This window comes from Mastigoproctus giganteus, chromosome 6, assembly GCF_048544385.1.
Source record: "Mastigoproctus giganteus isolate SK-2022 chromosome 6, ASM4854438v1, whole genome shotgun sequence".
NCBI classification, from domain to species: Eukaryota; Metazoa; Arthropoda; class Arachnida; order Uropygi; family Thelyphonidae; genus Mastigoproctus; species Mastigoproctus giganteus.
In genome coordinates this window covers 187302858-187325524 of record NC_143580.1, presented here as the reverse complement: position 1 = coordinate 187325524, position 22667 = coordinate 187302858, and the positions used below count along the sequence as shown (strand labels likewise).

The 22667-nt window shown below is 37.5% G+C and overlaps 1 protein-coding gene across 1 annotated transcript in view; it reads left to right on the top strand.

Annotated features, from left to right (window-relative positions):
* LOC150084815 (ERO1-like protein beta) overlaps window positions 1-22667 on the top strand; it is a 217396-nt gene that overhangs the window by 62134 nt on the left and 132595 nt on the right. The window contains exons 3-4 of the mRNA XM_090375563.1: window positions 5585-5668; window positions 16928-16987. Of these exons, the coding sequence (XP_090231689.1) occupies window positions 5585-5668; window positions 16928-16987 (144 nt within the window). The remainder of the gene's footprint in view (window positions 1-5584; window positions 5669-16927; window positions 16988-22667) is intronic.

Sequence of the window (22667 nt, the reverse complement as noted above, 5' to 3'; positions counted from 1 at the left end):
TTCTTTTGGCCATGTGGTTTTATTAGTATTAGCAACTAAGGCCATATTGCTCCGGGAATACGCGGTGGTCATTCCCTGACATTTCCACATCCTCTGTATTTGGTGGTGACGGGTTTGAACCCCGGTCTAATCAAGAAGCATGTGCTATGCACTGCTGCTCCTTCCCACCTGGCCATGTGATGAATCAAAGTTTAATCTGCTTATTGTCAGAAAGTTTATGCATCACTGTTATTTTCTCTGGGAACATTTTCAAATCCAGTTGAAGCATTCATTGAACAGAACACAGAGATATTCCAAATTCATGAGCTGCTTTTCTTGTTGACTTTTCTAGACTGTACTGAATTGCAACCTGGTGAGCTTTAACATTTTCTGAAGAATGAACACTGGCCATGGAAGGTAATTTTTGTTTCTTGACAGGCTTCCTCTTCAAATTGCTGAGATAAACAAAATATTGTGTTTCTTATAGGTGCCCAGTAAATTTAAAGAAAAGCCTGAATACACTGAAGTCTGTGTAGCAATTACACTTAGTTTAGTCAAAAAGAAAATTCCAACTTGAGCCTTCTGTTTGATTGGCAAGTTGCGAGGGAGAGTAGCATAACTAGTAAAAAGACACTTCACTGTGTGGATATCATTGCAGAACTAGAAGAGGCCCAAATTCTCTGCCATTGTGCTTATTGATGGGAGCATAGGGGATTTAGGAACAAGTAAAGTGCTGTGACTTATTGCTAGTCTTCAAGAGCTATTGCAAACAACCACCAACTTTAAATGATATTCAGCTAATAATTCACTTTTAATTAATACAAATGTGTCAGCAATTTATGCACCACCCTGTCTGTGCTTAAAGGCATAGTAAAGACATAAATAATTAGTAAAAAATGATAGTTCTGCCATCATATCCACACAGTGTGGGTTTTTTTTTTTTTTAAAGTTATTCCGCTATCCGTCACCTTCACTACTTACCTGATGGGCTTCTTTGGTGGCATTACTATTTTTAAATCTAAACCTGCAACTGAGGAATTCAGAACCAAGGCTTTCATGCTTTCCTTATATTGAAGCATCATAGCAATTTCCAAATAATGGTGTGATGATGAATTGAGTGTGCTGCATTTTCTCATAAATAGAAGTGCTGTAGGTTTAAAAAAAAGTCTCCAGTGACCAAAACTGTTACTCCAGCGACCAAAACAAAAAAAATGTTTGTGTATCTAACCCAGTTTTCATCCTCTACGTAAAAGTTATTTTTATTCCATATTATACAGTGATGAAATCTGGTCAGCTGCCATACCTTCTCATGTTAAGTCTTCTCTCTGTTATGTTTTGACTGTTAACATGGTTGGACTTAAAAACCAGCTGGCAGGGATGGAAAGTATAAATTGAATACTACTTAAGAGGTTTTAATTAAATCTCTTGATACAGTGTCTAAATTCTTCTCGCATGCTATGCAGGTTCACCTATATGGGATAAGCTCAGCTGGGGTGTCCGCAATGTTTAAATTCCTGTCAGAAGCCTGAATTAAGTCTTCCTCTCTGACAAAATCTTTTCATTTTGTAGATTCTTTCCTCATTTCTCAGTTGATCCACCACTTTAACATTGATATATCCTAATTTTTGGAAGATCACCAATACTGCAAAGAAGCTATTCTGTCAGGGTTTTTTTTTTTTTTTTTTTTTTTATACACGTGAGGTATTAGAACCTATAGTACTTAGTACCATTGCTTGGGTTGGAGGTTGACAAGATGAAAGAAGATATTTGTTGACATCAGACTTGAACTTCAGTAGAATGTAATTTTCAGTAAATACGTATAAAGGAAGGTTGTTCCAGACAACGGCAGTTGAATGAATAAACAGAGATGAAAAGTTGGTTCTGTGAGTTTCAAGTTGGACAGTAAATGGATGTTGATGGCATGTGTTTGGACTGTTTTTGAAAGACAGAGTGGGAATTATAGAAGCCAATTCAGAAGAACAGTGCCCATGGAAGTATATGTAGAAAAGGCATGCAGCAGAAACAGTACGTCTATGAGAAAGTGAGTGGGGAGACTGTTAGAGATAAGTCATTAATTAACCTAACTACCCTCTCTTGAATGGAATCTAGAAGACAGAGGTTTTGGGGGCACTGCCCCAGATGTGGGAACAATATTCCATGGTAGGGCGGATTTGCGATTTATACGGAGTGAACAGCTGTTTGGAAGAAAAGTAACGCTGAGAGCAAAAGAGAAAATCAAGTTTTTTAGATGCAGAGGAAACAATATTTGTAATGTGCTTGTGCCAAGAGAAATTATAAGTCAAAGTAATCCCCAAAAGAGACATATCACCTTGCCTAGAAATTGGAGTGTCACCAAAGATAAGCATAGCAGCAGAAGAATCCTTTTTGCAAGATACAAGACAAGACTGAGTTTTAGAAGGAGTGAAATAAACTGAGTTGTCTATGCCCCACTGGAGATTTACCTAGAGATTGGAATTTAAGGAATTGGTAACGGCTATTTGAGAATTTGAAACTGATTGAGCAGGGTAAGGTTTCTCAAACTGGAAAGTGGAATGCAATGTGCTATCATCAGCAAAACTATGGATAGGATTTCCAGTCAATGGAAGAAGGTCATTAATATACAAGAGGAAAAGAGTGGGAGAAACAACTGAACCTTGGAGGACACCAGCATTAGTGGAGAAGTTAGAAGACAGAGCCATCAACCCTCACCCTCAGTGAATGATCAGAGAGAAAATTGGATAACCAATTACAAAAACAGTTGGCAAACCATAAGATGGAAAATTGTTTAGAAGACCTTTATGCCAAACACAATCAAAAGCCTTTGAGATGTCAAGAGCAACTGCTTGTGTTTCACCAAACTTTTCCATTGAATTTGTCCATAAATGGGTAAAATAAGCCAGAATATCACCAGTGGATCGAACTGACTGAATCCATACTGGTGATCATTGATCAGATGGAAGGTTTCTAGGTAGTTTAAGAATTAACGGTTAATTGATTTCTCCATTACTTTAGAAAGAGTAGAAAAATTTGCAATGGGACAATAATTAGATGGGAGGGATTTTGTTACCCTTTTTAGCAACTGTCTGGATATGAGCAAATTTCCAAGCAGAAGGAAAAACACCTTTGGAATAAGAAAGTGAAAAAAGGCGGTAAAGAACAGGAGTAAGTTCAGGAGCACAGGTTTTGAGAACAAGTGGAGAAATACCATCAGGACATTGAGCTTTCTGAGCATCAAGTTTCATCAAAATCATCCATCCTTTTGATGGAAGACCAAGGAGGCATTGAAAGGAGCATGTTGGGAATGGTGGGAGGTGGTTTACCAAGATCATTAATACATGAGTTGGAAGAAAAATGGGATGCTAGCAGGTCAGTTTATCCTTGGCTGAACTGACAACAAAACCATCTGGTTTTGACAGAGGTTGGAGCAGAGAAATGGGCTACTATTAGTGCAAGTTTTCTACTCTTAGCCTGTTCAAAATCTAGTTAGGGCTGATTAATAACTGCTTTACAATTATTGTGAGCTTTGGTGTAGGCAGAAAGTGAAACTGAAGAATTAGAAAAAAGTCAATTACGATATGCAACATAACATTCTTTTCTTGAACAGCCTTAAGCACATTAATTGGAAAACCAAGGTTTAGATAAAGGATTAGATTTTAAAGTGGAGTTTGGAATAAAGAATTCCATTCCCACAAAAATAATTTCACTGACAAGATCTGAGCAAATGTTGACATCAGAAGTTTTGAAACAGTAATCCGACCAAGTAAAAGAAGAAAAGAAATCTTGCAGGTCATCCCATTTTGCATTCTTGTAATGCCAAACAACACTAGGTTGGGAATAGCCATGGGATAAAGGCTCCATTTGAAAAGAGACAATCACCAAATTGATCTGAGGTGCCTAAAGAACAACTCACTTTGACCATGTACTTAGAGGGGTTGTTTGTGAGAAAAAGATCAAGCGTATTGGCTGTATGGTTGGGATTGTCTGGTATTCTTTTATGTAAATGAACAATCTGTGCAAGGTCATTAATAATTGCAGAAGCCTCAGCATCTCGACCAGCTGGGTCGGTGTGACTGGAAAGTGGAAGCCAGCTGGAGTTGTGAACATTAAAATCACCAAGGAAAATTACCTCACTGTTAGGAAAGTTGGACCGGAGAAAGGCAAGTTGCAAAGAGAGGAAGTCGAAGAGCTCCAAGTGATTAGTGGAGTTGGGAGAACGGTAGGGACAACAGATGAATTTGACTGAATGAGGTAGAGAGATTTTTAGTCAGAGAAGATCGAAAAGAGGTGATTCTAAATTATCAAGTCTCTGACAGAGAATATCAGAATGGACATATGCACAAGTACCACCTTTGAGGCAAAAGGAATCATACAGTGAATAATTTGGGCAACTGAGATGAGCAGTAGTTGAATCAACCAATAACTGAGATTCTGTCAGAAAAAGTACATGGGGTTTGGAGGCCAGCAAGTGGAAATTTACATTGTTCAGATTAGAACTGAGACCACATATTTGTGAAATGAACTAGGAAGTGTGTGGGGGGTTTAGATCTCTTCTCAGATAAGCTTATTCTATTAGTTTAACAATTCATGGTGTATTCAATACTAAGAAAACGTTGTGGATGGGGAGATGCTGTATGAAATAATGAAATTTTTGGATATGGCATACACATGGTAAGAATATACCCAGATCCTTGACATAACATGACCTCAACAACATCCCCCCCCACATACACACTACTCAGACTCCCTCCAGCCACTATCTGACAGAGTAGAAGTAGCAAGATTATACACTAGCTGATCTGGAAGCCTCCTAGAGAGTTACCAATAGGTTCAGTCTGGTGTACTAACTAGTGACCAGCCTGGCAACACCATTTTAAAGTTGTACCCTCAAAATGTAAGGAAGATTGGATCTCGCCATGATGTCGATCACAATCTCAAAAGTCATCAGTCGTATTGCATGATGGAAGTGATAGGGAAGGGTTGACTGGAACTTAGCTCTGCAGACTAAACATCGTTTCCACCACATCAAGCCTCCAATAAGCAAAATGGTGGTATTGCACTGGTTGATGAGTCATCTGCCACCAGTTAACCTGTAGTTTTATTTTTAGTCATGTGCTGTGAGTTTGTTGGTCCATGTAATTGTATACATATAGGAATTTAGTATTGTAGTGGTGGCAAACAATGCAAGAAATCAAGCTTATACAGCATCAGCAAAAAAAAAAAAATTCTATTACCTATTATCCATTCTCTTTAATAGTTTGTTTAATTCTTCCTTGAATTTCCTCAGACTGCCAACTTCCAAAACACCAGATGGAAGTTTTCTCCAACAATCGACTGGCTGCAGGAAAACTTCTGCACATATATCACACAACCGCCCTTCTTCAGTTTGAATTTATTCACCTCATGTAGTCTGGGCAAGAATGATTCCATCACTATTAATCTTACTCAATCCGTTCAAAATTTAATTGTAGATCGCAGTGTAGTTTTATGAATAGTTATGAATGTGTAGTTATGAATAAGTAACAAAAGTCTATAAAAATGTTATTTTCATCATACATTTTTATGAATTTAATTCAGTCATTTTTTTAATTTATTTATTTATTACTAGGTTAATTTAAATCGAAAATGTCCATTTTGGGCTGATGATAGCAGATGTGCTATCCGTGATTGCAGTGTGCAAACATGTCCAGAGGTAGGTGTTTTCCAATATAAAATTATGGTTACTTTTGGAAGTTTCCATTATAAAAATAACTTCAAAGTAAATAGTTTATATATGATGAATTATTTTATTAATGATAACTTCCTTTTGCGAATACAGTGGATGCTGCTTATTATGATCGATTCAGGACACAGCTTAACACTTTTGCTGCTGACTTTTATGACCGCCTTTTAGGCCTGGGATTGAAAACCATGGGACTGAGTCAATTTGGATTGAAAAGGGCAGAGACATTGTTGGGCTTTCCTCTCACCATGACTGAATTAATCAACCTCCAGTGAAGGTTTCTTGTCAAAAATATCTTGTTTTATTTTTGTTAAATTGAAAGAAAAAGTTCTAAAATTAGCGGTTTTCCCTTTAAGTAGATTAAAAATCAATCCACATATTTGTGTGAGGAAGCAGTGAACACATTAATTGATAACGATAACTGATGAAGCAAGAATGCAATTGTTCTGTACTGTTTATCGCTGCAGAGCAGAAATGTATACATATAAAGGCAGAAATGGGGAAAAAAGAAAACACAAAAATCAAGCAATATAAAATACTTTGACTGACTGCTATTTATTTGAGAAAGTCATCATTAAAAATTAAACTGTCAATGTTGCTGGAAATCTATACAAACTTTTAAAAACAAATGAAGAAAATATTAAAATGAAGAATTAGAAATGGGTGAATGTTCTACTGTAACAGTTAGAATGGTAGAAGTACAGATACAGTACTTTCTTTCATAGAGTAACGATGCCGACAACCACATGAATTGTACAAAGCAGCAGCAGTAACTATAGAGATAAGTCAAAAATTGTGTATCTGTTACTTTGTCACTGTTACAGTTGACAATACCTGTGACCAGTATCTGCTACTAAATCACTGTTTACTCATAACAAACTGTGCATTTCAGTATTTGTTATCAGTACAAATATCCACTGTCAGCTACTAGAATTATCACTTGTAATTTACAGTGGTTATGTTAATGAATTGATGGACACTACACTATTATAGGGACTTAGAAGGGAACAGGTATTCTGTATTATCAGACACTCAGTCTAAAACACTGATGGATCCAACATTTTTCTATTACAGAGATTTAGAAGAAGTCCGGTTGGCCTGCCTCCCTAAAATCCTCATGCACACCTTCTCGGTGGCAACGAACGTGTAGAGTGGTTCTCTTCAAGACGCCAGGTCAGCGTGAAGAGGAAAAGACCAAACCCTCCAGCACAGGACAGCACGATGAAACAAATGGCCCTCAGTCCCCAGCATCTTTCACTCTCCCCCTCCTATGGCAGCGAGATGATCAGAGTGGAAGCAGAGAGTGCTAAGAATCTCTGGGCACGACCAGGCTGCCATGCACGGAAACTGAACTTGGCCTGTTACAACGTAAGATCGCTGTTCGGTGAAGACAGGATATTAGAGCTGAAAAAGGAACTAGAAAATGTGAATTGGGATATCATTGGTTTGGCTGAAACAAGAAGAAGAAATGAATCACTTATAAGTTTATCAAGTGGAAATCTGCTGTACACCAATGGAAAAAGAAAATAACAAATGTTATTTTCAAGTGTTTCTTGCTATAACAAGAAACACTTGTTATAGCAAGATAAAAGGAGCGAAGGTGGAGTTGGCTTTCTGGTCCATAAAGATATAAAAAACATTTTTGGAATTCAAAAGTACATCAACAAGGGTGTCAAGACTAATACTCAAGATTTCTAAGAGGTACAAACTAAAGGTTATAATGATTTGTGCACCAACATCGAGCCATGATGATGAAGAGGTTGAAGAAATGTACACAGAAATTGAGCCTTCTAGATGAGCAGAAAACCTACTACGCTATTATTATGGGGGACTTCAATGCTAAGGTTGGAAAAAGACAAAACAGTGCAGAAAGGGGAACTATAGGAAATTTTGGTATTGGTGAAAGAGATGAAAGACTTGTGGAACTTGCAGAATCTCAAGAATTGTCAGTAATGAATCCTTTTTCAAGAAAAGGGTGAGCAGAAAGTGGACATGGAAGAGTCCAAATGGAATAACAACTAATGAAATTGACTTCATCCTCACTAACAGAAGATATATCGTGAATGATGTTACCTTCCTGAATAAGGTAAACGTTGGAAGTGATCACAGAATGGCAAGATGCACACTTGATATAGATGTAGGAAAAGAAAGGAAAAAACTGACTCGAGTAAATAATACAAAGATCTTTGAGATAACAGAAGAGGAGAAAAAGCAGTATGTACTGGAACTTAAGAACAAGTTTGAGCTTCTGCAGACTGCTCAGGACTAAGATATTGACAAGAAATATTACAACTTTCTGAAAGTGATAAAGCCCAAGAAACCTATAGGGAAACAGAAATCCAAAGAAGAAAAAATTAGTCAAGAAACACTTGTCATGATGAACCAAAGACGACAAATGAAGAGCAAGAAAAACACTGACAGGGAGAAAATTGAATATAATGAGTTATGCAAAGCCATTAGAAAGAGACTCAGAGAGGACATAAGATTTAATACAAGAAAAGTAGAACAAGCATTAAGGGAAAACAAAGGACTTAAATCAGCAGCCATGAGCAGTAATACAGAAAGATAAATGATACTGAAACTGAAGAATAGCGATGGTGTACTTATAAACAGCAGAGAAGGCATAATTCAAATAGCAGAAGACTACTATTGAGAATTGTACAAGGAGTGAGGGAATGATGCCAGCAGTGGGGAAGATGGATCGCAAATTAGTAACACATACAACATACCCGATATTCTTCCTGATGAGGTAGAACATGCGTTGAAGAATCAAAGTCCCAGGGGAAGATGAAGTTACTGTAGATTTTTAAAATTGGGAGGAAGAGACATAACTCAAAAATTGGCAAGGCTCTTCACGCATTAGAAAAGATGTGATGCCTAAAGAGTGGAATAATGCAATCATAGTTTTGCTGCATAAGAAAGGAGATAAATCAGAAATTGGAAATCATACACCAATTAGCTTGTTATCCCACATCTACAGTTGTTCACAAGGGTCATTACTAACAGATTAGAAAGAATACTTGATGAGAATCAACCGAAAGAGCAAGCTGGCTTTAGGAGAGAATTCTCAACTATGGATCACCTTCACGTAATATCACAGCTATTGGAGAAAGCAAATGAATATAAAACACCATTATGCCTGCACTTGTGGATTATGAAAAGGTATTTCACTCCATACAGCATAAGGCAATGTTTCAGGCACTGGAAAGACAAGGCATAGATACCCCATATATTATGATTTTGAAGAAAACTATATGAGAATGCTACCGCCTTTATTAGACTAGACAAAGACAGTAGCAAATTTAAAATTGAGAAAGAGTTTAACAAGGAGACACAATATCTTCAAAGTTGTTTACTGCTGCCCTTGAGGAAGCTTTCAGAAGATTGACTCCGTTCTGCGACCAGTCTAATGTGAATGGAGAGTACCTAAACCATTTACGATTTGCAGATGACATTGTGGTCATAAGCAACAATCCCAAAGAATTAGAGGAAAATCTTAATCAGTTATGTAGAGTTAATAAGGATTTTGGACTAAAGATGAATATGGCTAAAACAAAAGTAATAGTTATGCCCCAGAAAGGGACATAACGATTGAAGAGCAGTAACTGATAAGGTGGAGTCATATACTTATCTGGGACAAGTTATTAGCTGTAATAATGATAAATGGCTGGAAGTCAAGAGAAAAATTAAATTTTGGATGGATAGCATCCAAAATTTATTCTTCTATTGACTTCCAGCTCCTCAGTATGTGACTATATTCAGGAAATATAGTCACATACTGAGGAGCAATATCCCAGCTTGTGTGAAATGTAAAATAGTGAACCAATGTATACTCCCCACCATGACTTATGGAAGTGAAACTTGGGCACTCACCAAAAGAATGGAAGAGAAGCTGAGAACTACACAGCAAAGAATGGAACGAATTATATTGGGAATCAGACTCTTAAATAAGAAGAGAAACACATGGATTAGGCAGCAAACTCGGGTAAAGGACATTGTTATCAAAACTAAAGAACTAAAATGGTCTTGGGCAAGACATGTAGCTCAAAGACATGATGACAGATGTACTAAGAAAATAACAGAATAGTACCCAAGAGGAGCTAGAAGAAAACCTGGAAGACAACGGTGGAGATGAATAGATGAAATTCATGAGTTTTTGGGTAGTAAATGGATGGCCATTGCACAAAACAGAAGGAACTGGAAAGTTGCCGGAGAGGCCTTCATCTGGCAGTGGATTGAAAATGGCTGACGATGATGACACTATTATATCACATGGTAGATTAAGTAATTTATTAAATGATACAATTTTTAAAGGAATTGAACCAAAGGAATTAAACATTTTCCCTTTACAAAACTATGCTGAGTATCCTTCAGAATTCCATTTCTATCTGAATGATCCTGAATTCCCCCCTTGATCATTGTCTCCATGATTTTCCCTACTACTGAAGTTAGACTAACCGGCCAGTAATTTCGCACTTCACTCTTAGAACCCCCCCCCCCTTATGTATTGGAAATACATTGACACTTTTCCAATCCAACAGAATCACTCCCGAGTCCTGTGATGCTCTCATAATTAGCCTCAATGGTTTAATACACTGACTTGCTGCCTCCCTTATAGGGTATAAGCCATCAACCCCAGGAGCCTTACTGGCCTGTAGGCTCTAAAGTTTTTTTTCATTATTGCGTTCACTATGTACAAAACATACAATAGCACTGATCTGTCCGCTAGTGAAACTTCCATATTGTTTGTGGCTTTAGCCAAAAATTTGCCTTAGTCTATACTATTGCACACCATCAGGCATCTCTCATATTGTGGAGTTTTATTTCATAACTGAGTTGTCACTGTTGCATCACCAGGGTACCTACCCACCCACTGAGGTGAGGCCAATGAGCCTTGAAACAGTGCCATTTGGGTGGTGATATCCGCTGAGAATGAGCAACCTCAGTCTTCTCACATAGTGCAATATCATGGCAACTCATTGTGAAGATTTTCACAATATGAAATGTAATTAAGGCAATTCCAATTTTTCTACTTTTGAGTTCACTAATGACAAAAATGATGCAATAGCACTAACCTATCTGATAGTGAAACTTCCATGTAGTTTGAGGCTTTAGCCAAAAAAATTGCCTTAGTCTTCCATTTATTTGTGACAAAATCTATTGCATTTCCTTGCGTGGAAAGGTGCCCAGCTGTTTATCTGCTGACTGTGCTTTGGTGTGTGTGTATTCGGTTCTTTGTGGAATTAAGTGTGTTTCACAGTAGTGGATAATGATGATAGTCTGCTACTGGCTGGAGTCAGTTATGAGAAGTGGAACCGTAGTGGAGGGTTAGACCTTCCAGTGAGCCTGCTGGTGGTGGATAGTGGTAATTATTGAGAAACACAAGCTGGGATCTTCTTGGTTGCAGGATGGTTATGGCAGTCACAACATTAGCTGGGCATTTGGATTTCTTCAGGCCAACGGGATGGGAGAGTGCTTGAACTGCATGCGTTTATGGAGGTGCTCACTCAAAGGTGCAGTGCGGAATGCTGGTCTGCTGGTCTTCACTTTAGAGGATGATGTGCTTTGCTGATTACGACTCTAATTATGCTGAATTGATTTACCTATAGTAATGGTATTTGCCATATAGAGCAAGAAAGCCACAGGCTTTTGCTGCACTGGCAAAAAAAAAAAAAAAAAAAAAAGTAAATAAGAAAATACAAATCATATCATTGTTGATGTTAGAAAACCTCCTATGTGACCCAAAATATGTTCTTGACATTTTGTTATCACTGGATTCAGAATTTTTTTTTTTTTTTTTTTGCTGCATAACATGGTGAATATGTTCATGCAGCATTTCCTATGTGGGGAAAATGTCTGAAAATTTCAAACAATTTCCCACATAGGAGGTATTCACCATGTTATGCAGCAAAAAAAATTCTGAATCCAGTGATGACAAAATGTCAAGAACATATTTTGGGTCACAGGTTTTCAAACATCAACGACAATATGCTTCCCTCCTCGCACAGGTAACTATCCATTGACCTATGGATTTATTCAAACTGTCAGTGTCAACTACCAGCAAGTGCAACTTGTTCCAACATTCAATGACTCACCGGCAAAAAGAAAGTCTTCCTTCAATCTAATCTAAACCTCAACCCCTGTAATTTGAATTTATGACCCCTAGTTCTGGAATTCTTTATAACAGTGAGAAAAGAAAAAAGATAAAGTGCAGCCATTATCAACCCACTGCAGGATGGAAGCCTCCTCAACAATTCATGCTGAGGGAAATGGACCATAATCTGCCACGCTGGTCCAGTGCGGGTTGGCAGATCGACCGTATTCAGCAGTCAGGGGCTTGAACCCCGGTCTACTCAAAGAGCGTGCGCTACTGAACTCCCGCTCCTGACCACTCTGCTACGGAGGCCGTTAACAGTGAGAATTCCACCTTAATTCATTTTACTCATCTCTCTCAGAGCCTTAAACCTCAATTAGGTCACCTCTGAGGTGACTGGTTGCAAAGCTCTGGAGTCCACATAATTGGAGTCTTTCTGCCAATCTCACTATTTGAGTTGCCCATCTTTGGACCCTTTCAAGAGGTTGTCTGCCAATCTCACTATTTGAGTTGTCCATCTTTGGACCCTTTCAAGAAGCTCAGTCTTTTTTTTCAGTTTTGGAATACTGTATTCAAGTCTCCTTACTTGAATACAGTATTCCAAATGTAACCTTATATAGTGGGATTATGACCTCCCTGTCATCACTTAATATGTGATGACAGTTTTCATGTTATTTCTGTTGTTAGGATATAACTTATTTGTTGAAGTAGCACATGTATGTGATTTATGACTTGATGTTAAGCTTCCTTGGACATGAAAGACAGAACTACATGGCCTTCATTGGTTGAGGGCATCAACTTGAATTATGTACATCCCATTTGTTCGCTTGACAGTAGGTTCCTGGCCAGGCTCCATGCACCAGGAATGGTGACCAACTAGTGGATATACAGGGTGTCTCAAAAATATTGGTACAAATGTTTAGGGGAGGTAGGTAACATGTAAAGGAATGTGAATCGCATACGAACCCACAACCAGAAACGTCATGGGAAAGTAGTAGCAGAGGCACAAGAAGCAGAAATGACACAAGACGGTAATTAGTGGCAAACATTTATTTGACATAATATTAACAATGGAGTAAGAGATGGGTGCATTTCATGATGTTACAACAGATGCTCGAAGGTTCCACCATGAGAGGCGATGCATGCGTGACACCGATGCATCATGGATTGGCGGACACGGCCGAACATGCCTGGAGTTTCTTTGACAGTAGTAGCAACGCAGACGAGTCTTTGCCACGAGATCCATTTCCGTCTCCACAGGCGATTCATACATGATATATTTGAGGGCTCCCCACAGAAAGAAATCAAGGCTCGATAAATCAGGTGAGCGTGGGGGCCAGGCAACGGGTCCACCACGGCCAATCCATTGACGCCCAAAATGCCTATTCAAATGGTCACGAACACACCTTCCATAATGGGCAGGCGCCCCGTCATGTTGAAACCAAATGTTGCGTCTCACATTTGCTGGAACATTGTCAAGTAACCCTGGTAGAACTTTTTCAAGAAAGATCTGATATTTAGCGGAGTTCATGCGGGATGGTAACAGGTATGAGCCAACTAAGCAGTCACCGACCATACCTGCCCACACATTTATTGCAAAGCGATGTTGTGCCGGGGGACGCACACCATGTGAGTTGTCATGAGCGCACACATGAGCATTGTGCTGATTGAATAAGCCTTCCCGAGTGAAATAAGCCTCATCCATGAACAAAACATAGGCTGGAAAATTCAAGTCTTGAACACTTTCTTGGAGAAACCACTGCCTAAAAGTCACACGTGCAGGATGATCTTGGGGGAGTAGTAACTGAACCCTCTGGAGATGAAAGGGGTGTAAAGAATTGTCATGCTAGACACACTGTACACTGCAATGAGACATTCCTGAGGTGACGGCACGTGTGCTGGTAGTAGGATTATTCTGGAATGCATTCAACACACTTTTTTTTCCATGGCGGGAGTTCGCGTCGAACGTGGTCTGCCCACACTACTCCCGTTATCTCTAAATGACCCATAATCGCACAAATTTTGATGCACATGCTCAAATAAACGGTGGTCTGGTATATGTCTGTCTGGGAAGCGTTCTCCATAAATTCGTTGAGCGGCTCGTCCATTGCCCTCTGATAATCTATACACTAGATGCATTGTCTGCCAGCTCAAAGTTCGTATATCGATGCATGCTCTTCGTATGGCAACTAATGCTTGAATGAGTAAACCAGAAATTTTCTCTCTTGCGAACTGATGAACAGCACTGTCTACCGACTTACGGTGACTTTTCTGGTTATGGGTTCCTATGCCATTCACATTCCTCTAGATGTTACCTACCTCCCCTAAATGTTTGTACCAATATTTTTGAGACACTCTGTATAGTGACACATGTGTTAATATGGTTTGTTAATATTATTTATACAGTACTGTAAATAGTGGCAGGGTTGCCGGAAAAGCTGGCTAGGAGCACCTAGTTTAAAAATTAAAATAAATAAATAAAATTAACAGATTAAGAATTGGGAAACTAACTTGTTGTCTAATTGATAGTTGAACCTAGTGAAAGCTATTGGCTGCAACTTCTGTCTTCCCATACTTCCTACTTCTATCTTATGCCTCCTGATGATGCCTCATCTAAAGATAAAGCTAACTTATAGTATCTTACTTTTCCACTAACTCTTATCAATTACCTTGGTAAATTACCTCCCACCATAAGAGATATTCTACTCAGTGCCTTCTGTTGTATTCTCTGTAACAGTATAGTGGTTTCACTACTTGGCACTTGTTTTGAGAGATCTGTGTTCAGTTACTGTCAATGACTGGAATTAATGACTGGAATTTCTCAAGTCCTTTTCAGTTGAGTCTGTAGTTAGCTGATCTCATAACATAGATCGGTTGTTAATGGCAGTGTGCTACTGCAACAGGATCTAGAAAAGTTGGGCAGATGGGCTCAGAAGTGGTAACTGAAGTTTAACATTGACAAATGCAAAAGTACTGCATATGGGTAGAAGTTAACCCCAGATTAAAGTACCAACTGTGTGGTACTACGCTAGGGTGGTAGAAAATGAAAAAGACCTGGGAGTAATCGTGCAGTCAGATCTGAAGTTTTCTGAGCAGTGCAGACAGGCTGCCAGAGCAGGTCATGGTCTTGTAAATGATATACAGGAATTTTGCTAGTATGGAAAAAGTGATTATTCCTTTGTATAAGGCAGTAGTTAGACCATGCCTTGAGTACTGCATACAAGTCTGGAGGTCTCATTTTAGGAAGGATGTAGAGTTGCTTGAGCAAGTACAGTGAAGGGCAACAAGATTGGTGAGGGAAATGAAGGTCTTACCAAGAAAGGCTTAAGTTCTGCAAATTGCAATATCTGGAGACTAGGCACCTGCAAAGTGATCTGATTGAGGTGTATAAGGCCTTGAATGGATTGAGCAGGCTCAATTCTGATGGGATTCTTCCCCTTTCTCAGATTACGAACCTGAGCGGGCATAAATTTAAATTGAGGAAAGACAGTTATAGAATAGATGTGCAGAAATTTGCCTTTAGCCAGCAGGTTGTTGATTGCTGGAACAAACTTCCATCTGTCGTTGTGGAAGTTAATAAGCTTAAATAAATTCAAGGAGGAACTCGACAAACATTTAAAGGGAATGGATGTGTGAAATGAGTTTGTTTTTTTTTTTGGGACTGATGCTACATAAGTTTGCTTTATTAACCCATGAAAATATACTTCTACAGACATGATGTACAATGTTATAATGTGGTCTAAGTCACTGATGCACTTAAAACTTGGCAACAACAACAAGCTTCCCGTGGTCTTTCAACAGAAGGCCATTAGAAGAATCTGATGGCATATTGCCACTTGTTCACAAAACCTGTCCTCCAGAGCCTAGCCCTTTTTGTTACCTTTTTACACTCTGTTATTCCAATGATGTTTTTCTTTTTGCATGGAAATTTGCTCATATCCAACCAATTTATTTCTGTAATTGGGTTGTCAGTTTTGTCTTTGATGGCTCATATCCAGTGGTCATGATAGTGGCCTCTGTCTTTCAACTTCTCAAATAATGCTGTTTTCTACTGGTGTTCCATTCTTTCTCCCACTTCCTCCTGTATATTAATTCCTGTATATTAACTGCTCTTTAAACTTACCTAATTGCTGTTTTTTATCATCTATATATCTTTCAGATCCATATACTTTTCAGAGCTTTTCCAAATGTACTAAAAATAGGTAAAATCATATAGAAAAAATGGGTTGTATATTAAGATTCAGCTCTGTCTTTTAATCAATTTTTTGTTTTTTTTTTCAGTTTGATAGAGGTGGAAGTAATAATGGTACTATGATTTTTCTCTGGTAATAGCCTGCTGATAATGCATTAAGTTGATTTACATACATATTTTTCTGATCATCTGCAATGCTTTACAGACATAGCAAGGAGTTGTCTATTATAATATACTTGCCACCAATACTGACTTTTGCTGTTATTTTGTGAAACATTTATTTTGTACTAGATCATTCATCTTCAAAGTCATTGTATTTGTTAATGACATGGTATTCTTTGTTTAGCTTGTGAGTTTGATAACAGCTTAATAAGCATTATTGTGTGATTTGCATCCCTTATAAACCATTTTACCCCAGACAATGTATTTGCAAAGAAAAATTTGCTTGGAGGAAAAAATTTCACTTTCTGTGGCTAGAAACTGCATTACTGCCTGCATAAAGGTATGTTTTATGCAACTCATGTTAATGCCTGGGTATTTATTTCTGTTTTCTTAACAGAAAATAGGAAAACAAAATTACGCAAGTAAATATATCACACAGTTTGTTTATAATAATTTTTCTATCTAGTAACCCTTGTCAAAAAAAAAAAAAAAAAAAAAAAATACAGTTATTTGCAAAATCAGAGAATGTTATAACAAAATATTTTGTATAGGAGACTATTAGTGATTAAATATATAGCTAAGTGTTGATACTGTATTGTTCTGCTTGTACATTTTCAGCAAAATTTGGATAAAAGAATTAAGTCAGTAATTAATATTCATGAAGTCGATTGTAACTGGTTCTCAAAGATTAAATGCTCACTGCTGTAGTTTTAAGAAAAAAAATTGACTCCAGATCAAAATAATATAGAATACTAATGATAAGTTTTTTATTTTCTTTTAGGAACAAATTCCTCCTGGTCTTAAAGGAGAGATGCCATCTGTCAAACCAAAATTGGACAAGGTCAGTGTTATTTACAGTCAGTTAGATAAAAGGAGATTTTTATCTCATTATCACACATAGCAGAACAAATTAGGTTTGCTACTTTAGGACATTGATCTCATATTGTGGAAGTCATGAGTTGCTTTGGTATTGCACTACCATAAATAAAAAGCATCACTACTCCAATGGAAAAAGTATACTACTATTTATTTAAAGTATATATCACTAACTGGATTTTGATCCTATTTGCAACCTTACAGGTGGGTATATAGCCACTGTGAAGACACAAACAACCAAGTGATGAGATATATCCACAATATGTGGGATATGAGATGGTGCAATAAGTGAAATAAATTTTAGTGAATTTAGGTGTGAGGCTTTTTCCCTAAATTCATTTGAAGGAAATTTTATTTATGTAGACTTAAAATTATCATAGACAACTTTAATTTTAGATAATTAGTTAACCTGGTGGTTGTGATAGATAACCAGACAGGGTGACCCTTGAAAATAATGATCCGCATTAATCCTTGGTCAATGATTAAAAATCTGAAATGTTTACAATTTTCTTAAATATAGTCAAACTTTTACTGCAATACTTTCTGAATTTTTTTTTTTTTTTTAATGGTTTTCATAGAAATTGAACACAAGAACCTGTTAGGGTTCTTGTGTGATGTCAAAATTATTTTTGGGATCTGGTTCCTCTGTTACCCACCATATTATCCAGTCAAATTGATCAGACATGATCTCCCATTAATAAATCCATGCTGTGAATGCAGTATAACTGCATTCCTATCTAGATGTTCCTGCATTCGTTCTTAAACTAGTAACTGCATTATTTTCCTTGATACAGAAGTGAAGCTAAAAAGTCTGGATTACTCACTTCATCCTTTGATCCCACTTTCTGAATTGGTCTTACATTCACACATATCCAGTCCATAGGGATCTCTTTTGAATCCAACAGTGATTTGATATTTATGGCTAAAGCTTTGCCTCTTTTGCTGCCTGCTCTTAATATCATTGGATAGAACCCATCTGCTCCAGGTGCTGCCTTATTTACATTTAGCTTCAATAATTTTTCTTCCGCTTTCTTCTCAATCAACACAAAATTGTTTAGCTCCTGTTAGAATTTGATACACATCTGTGAACCATATCTCTAAAAAAATTCCTCATATGTGAACATAGATGCAAAATATGTATTCATTTTGTGAGTAACCTGAGCAGAATCATCAAGAGTAAAACCATTCATAACTAGTCAACCAATGAGAGTTGTCACCTTTCTTCAAGTGTTTATGTAAGTAATGAAGCTTTTTGCATTCTTTGCAAGAGACTTTTTGTAATCTGCCATAGATTCTTTAACCCAATTTGTGACTTGATTGCAGATTAGTTTATATTTACTGTAGGTTTCTATATTGCCTAATAACTTGTAAGCATCTCATGAATTTTTTTTTTCTCTGCTACAAGTCTCGTCAATTCATGTGATATCTGTTTGGATTAAGCCTTTTTACAATATCTGTTAGTTGGTATAAAAACTATTAGCTTCTATGATCTTCCTGAATACTTCACAGTTAGATTTGTTGTTTGTAACATCGTCAGTTTGTTCCACTGAATAGACTTAAAACCTGTCTGAGACCATGTTAGTCACCTTTATGAAAGTGAAAGCCTTTCCTTTTGTCCTTGGTAGTAGTAGTTGTATCTTTAAGTAAATCCCATTACACTGTGATCACTACCATCTAGTGGTTCTTTTATCTGCAGATTCTTAATGCACAAAGAGTCGCTGCTAATAATCAGATGAAGAATGTTTCTTTCCTTTGGTGCCTCTCTGACATGCTGGCATAGAAAACGGTCATCTAGTAAATCCATAAGACTTGCGAGTGACCAACTCACATGTTCTATAGATTTATTATCATAAGGCTTTCCCTTTTACAGAAAATTCATCAAACTGTTTGAACCTTATTTTTTAATATCTAATACTATATAGTATAATCTTATCTGTGCAAAATGATGTATTATTGATTTTTGTGGCATCTTATTATAAGATTAAAATTCTTTATTTACAAAATGTTATGAAAATTAGAGAATAAATACAAAAGATTTTCAGGAATTAGTGGGAATCGTGATTTCTCATTCCCGATTGCCAAAGATTGATGTTGAGAATTTGGAAACAATAGCTATAAGGTCTAATAAAAAAAATAGTTTTGAATTGTATTTTTAAAAAAAAATTCCATTTTTCTATTAGTATGAGAAAGTGATGCAAGAAAGCAAGCTTATATAGAATCAGCCAAAAAAAAAAAAAAAAAAAAAAAATCAATCTGCATCATCTGTCTATCTCCTCTAATAATTTGGTTAATCCTTCCTTAAAATTATTCAAACTGCCCAAATCTGCATGGGTAGTCTAAATGCAGGTTTGTTCAACAGTCAATTACTCTCTGAAAGTAAATTTTCACACGTCTCTCTTGCAACCATTGTTTTTCAATTTAAATTATTTTGTATGACAGACAAAGGTGTGTTCATACGAAAAGGCTAAGGGGGGGCGTCAGTACTTATTTGAGTGTTTCATACTTTCACTATTCATCATACTGCAAGTGCAGTAATTCTATAACCATTGGAATATTTTAAATTCCTGTTTTCTGATCCCTTTCGGTATATCCTATGGATCTTCATATCTCTGATACATTAATGAGTTCATTAACATGAACTGAGGTATTTCTCAAAACATCAAAGGCAGATATTGTTGGGATATCAGAGAAGTGATGTCACACAGATATAAGGAATGCAGAACTAGAATTTGGGGAGTACAATGCATACAGGAGGGATAGACAGGATAGGAAGGGAGGAGGGGTTATGCTATTAGTTAAACACATAAAATCCAAGGAAGTGAAGCCAGTCGACATCGCTGGACAGTGCAGTGTCAAATCAGTTTGGTGTGACATAAGCATTGGGAGATCAAAATTGAGAGTAGGAGTATGTTATAGGCATAATGACTCTGATGAGTATAATAAGAAACTGTACAGGGAGTAGGCCAGTAAATCAGAGTCTTATGATGGGGATTTTAATTTCCCAGATATTGACTGGAATTTGTGGGTTGGTCACTTGCACACTAGCAAGGCTTTTGTGGATTTATTGCATAATTGTTTTCTACAGCAACATGTTCGGGAGGCAACTAGAGGGAGTTAATACTCTTGGTCTGATTATCAGTAGTGATTCTTCATGCATCAAGAATCTGCAGATAAAGGAACCACTAGGTGGCAGTGATCACAGTGTGCTGAAGTGGAGTTTACTTAAAGATGTAACTACCATCGGGGGTAAGGGGAAGGCTTTTTACTTTTGTAAAGGTGACTATATTTAAATTCTGAGACCAGATATATTTAAATATCTGAGACCATATTTAAATTCTATATGATGGAACCAACTGATGATGTTACCAACAGCAAATTCAAAATGGGAAGCATTCAAACAATTTATCTTGGAAGCTACTAGGCTTTACATACCAACTAAGAAATATTGTTCAAGGTTTAGGCCTAAATGGATGTCAGATGAACTAATGAGGCATATTGCTGAGAAGAAAAATGCATGGTCATAATTATGAGAGCTTCCTTGTACTCAGGGGAGGTACCCATGAACTGGAGATGTGCAAATGTGACCCCAATTCACAAAGGAAGATCAAAGTGCAACACAAGTAATTATAGACCTATTAGTTTAACTTCAGTTCCAGGGAAATTAATGGAGGCACTGGTTAAAGAAGCACTGCAGGATCATCTAGACAAGACTTCAGTTATAGCTCGGACACAGCATGGTTTTGTTAAGGGAAAGGCTTAACTGACAAATTTGTTTGGATACTATGATGCGGTCACAAAGGAACTGGATGCAGGGAATAACTTTGATATCATATATTTTGATCTTAGAAAGGCTTTTGATACTGTTGCACATGGAAGACTGCTGAACAAATTGGAGCAGTGTGGCATTGGAGGCAAATTTCTGCTATGGATAAAGGGTTGGTTGAGTGGGAGAAGACAGAGTGGTAATGAATGGACACTGCTCATCGTGGACTAATGTTATAAGTGGAGTCCCTCAGGGTTCAGTGTTGGGTCCATTGTTGTTTTCTGTATTTATAAATGATATTGATGGTGGTATATCAAGTTTAATGTCCAAGTTTGCAGACAATACGAAGTAATCAAGGTGATTAGTGTTAATTTGGTAGTGTGACAGCTACCAAATTAGCACTAATAATAGTACGCTGCTGCAACAGGATCTAGAAAAGTTCCCATATACTACATATGGGAAGCTGTAATCCCAGAGTAATGTATCAACTCTGTGGTACTACACTGACAGTAGTAGAGAACGAAAAAGACTTGGGGATAATTGTGCAGGCAGATATGAAGTTTTCTGTGCAGTGTGGCTGCTCTGCAAGAGTAGTTCATGGAGTCTTGTCAATGATATAGAGGAATTTTTCTAGCAGGGATAAGAAGGTGATTATCCCCTTGTATAAGGCAATGGTCAGGCCACACCTTGAGTACTGTATACAGGTCTGGAGGCCTCATTTTAAGAAGGATGTAGAGATCTTGGAACAAGCACAGAGAAGGGCAACAAGATTAGTGAATGGAACAAAGGGTTGCACTTATGAAGAAAAGCTTAAGTTTTGCAGATTACAGTGTCTGGAGACTAGGCACCTGTGAGGTGATTTGATTGAGGTGTATAAAACCTTGAATGGTTTGAGCATGCTCAATGCTGATGGGATTCCTCCTCTTGCTCAGAATAATCACCTGAGAGGGCATAAATTCAGATTGAGGAAAGACAGATGTAGGATAGATGTGTGGTAGTTTGTCTTTAGCTAGTAGGTAGTTGGTTGGTGGAACAGACTTCCATCCTTTGTTGTGGAAGTTGATAGCCTAAATAAATTTAAGGCTGAGCTGGACAGGTATTTGGAACGAACGGAGGGGTGAAATGGGGCCGGTTTTTTTGGCTGATGTTGCATAAGCTTGCTTTCTTGCATCATATGCCTATGCTAATCACTATGTGAGAATATACATATAATTGATGTATGAGAACATATTTTCATAAGAGGATCTAGAAAATGTCTAATTTGTCTAGATTAATGTTGACAAATGCAAGTATTATATATAGATAGCAGTAATCCCAGGTTAATATATCAGCTGTGTAGTGCTACACTCAGGGTAGTGAAAATGAAAAAGAATTGGGATAATTGTGCAGATAGGCTGCCAGCACTGCTCATTGGGTTTTGTAAATGATATACAGCAATTTTGCCAGCAGGGATAAGGAGGTAATTAACCCATTGTATAAGGCAATGGTTATGTGATATCTTGAGTCTGCATACAAGTCTGGATGCCTCATTTTAGGAAGGATGTGATCTGCTGGAATGGGTGTAGGGAAAAGCAATGAGATTAGGGAGGGGAAACAAAAGGGTGCTCCTACCAAGAAAGGCTTCAGTTCTGCAAATTGCAGTATTCAGAGACTAGTCACTTTTAAGGTGATATAATTGAGGTGTTTAAGGCATTGAATTGAGGAAGGATTACTGTAGGATAGATCTGTGGCAGTTTGCCATTTGCCTTAAGCCACTGGGTGGTTGAAAGTTAAAGGGAATGGTCAGGTAATGGTGACGGTAATGGTAATCACCTTTTAAACCCCATTTAAGTGTAGAACCACAGAGTTGGTACATTTCTCTTCAGTTATTGCTACCCATATG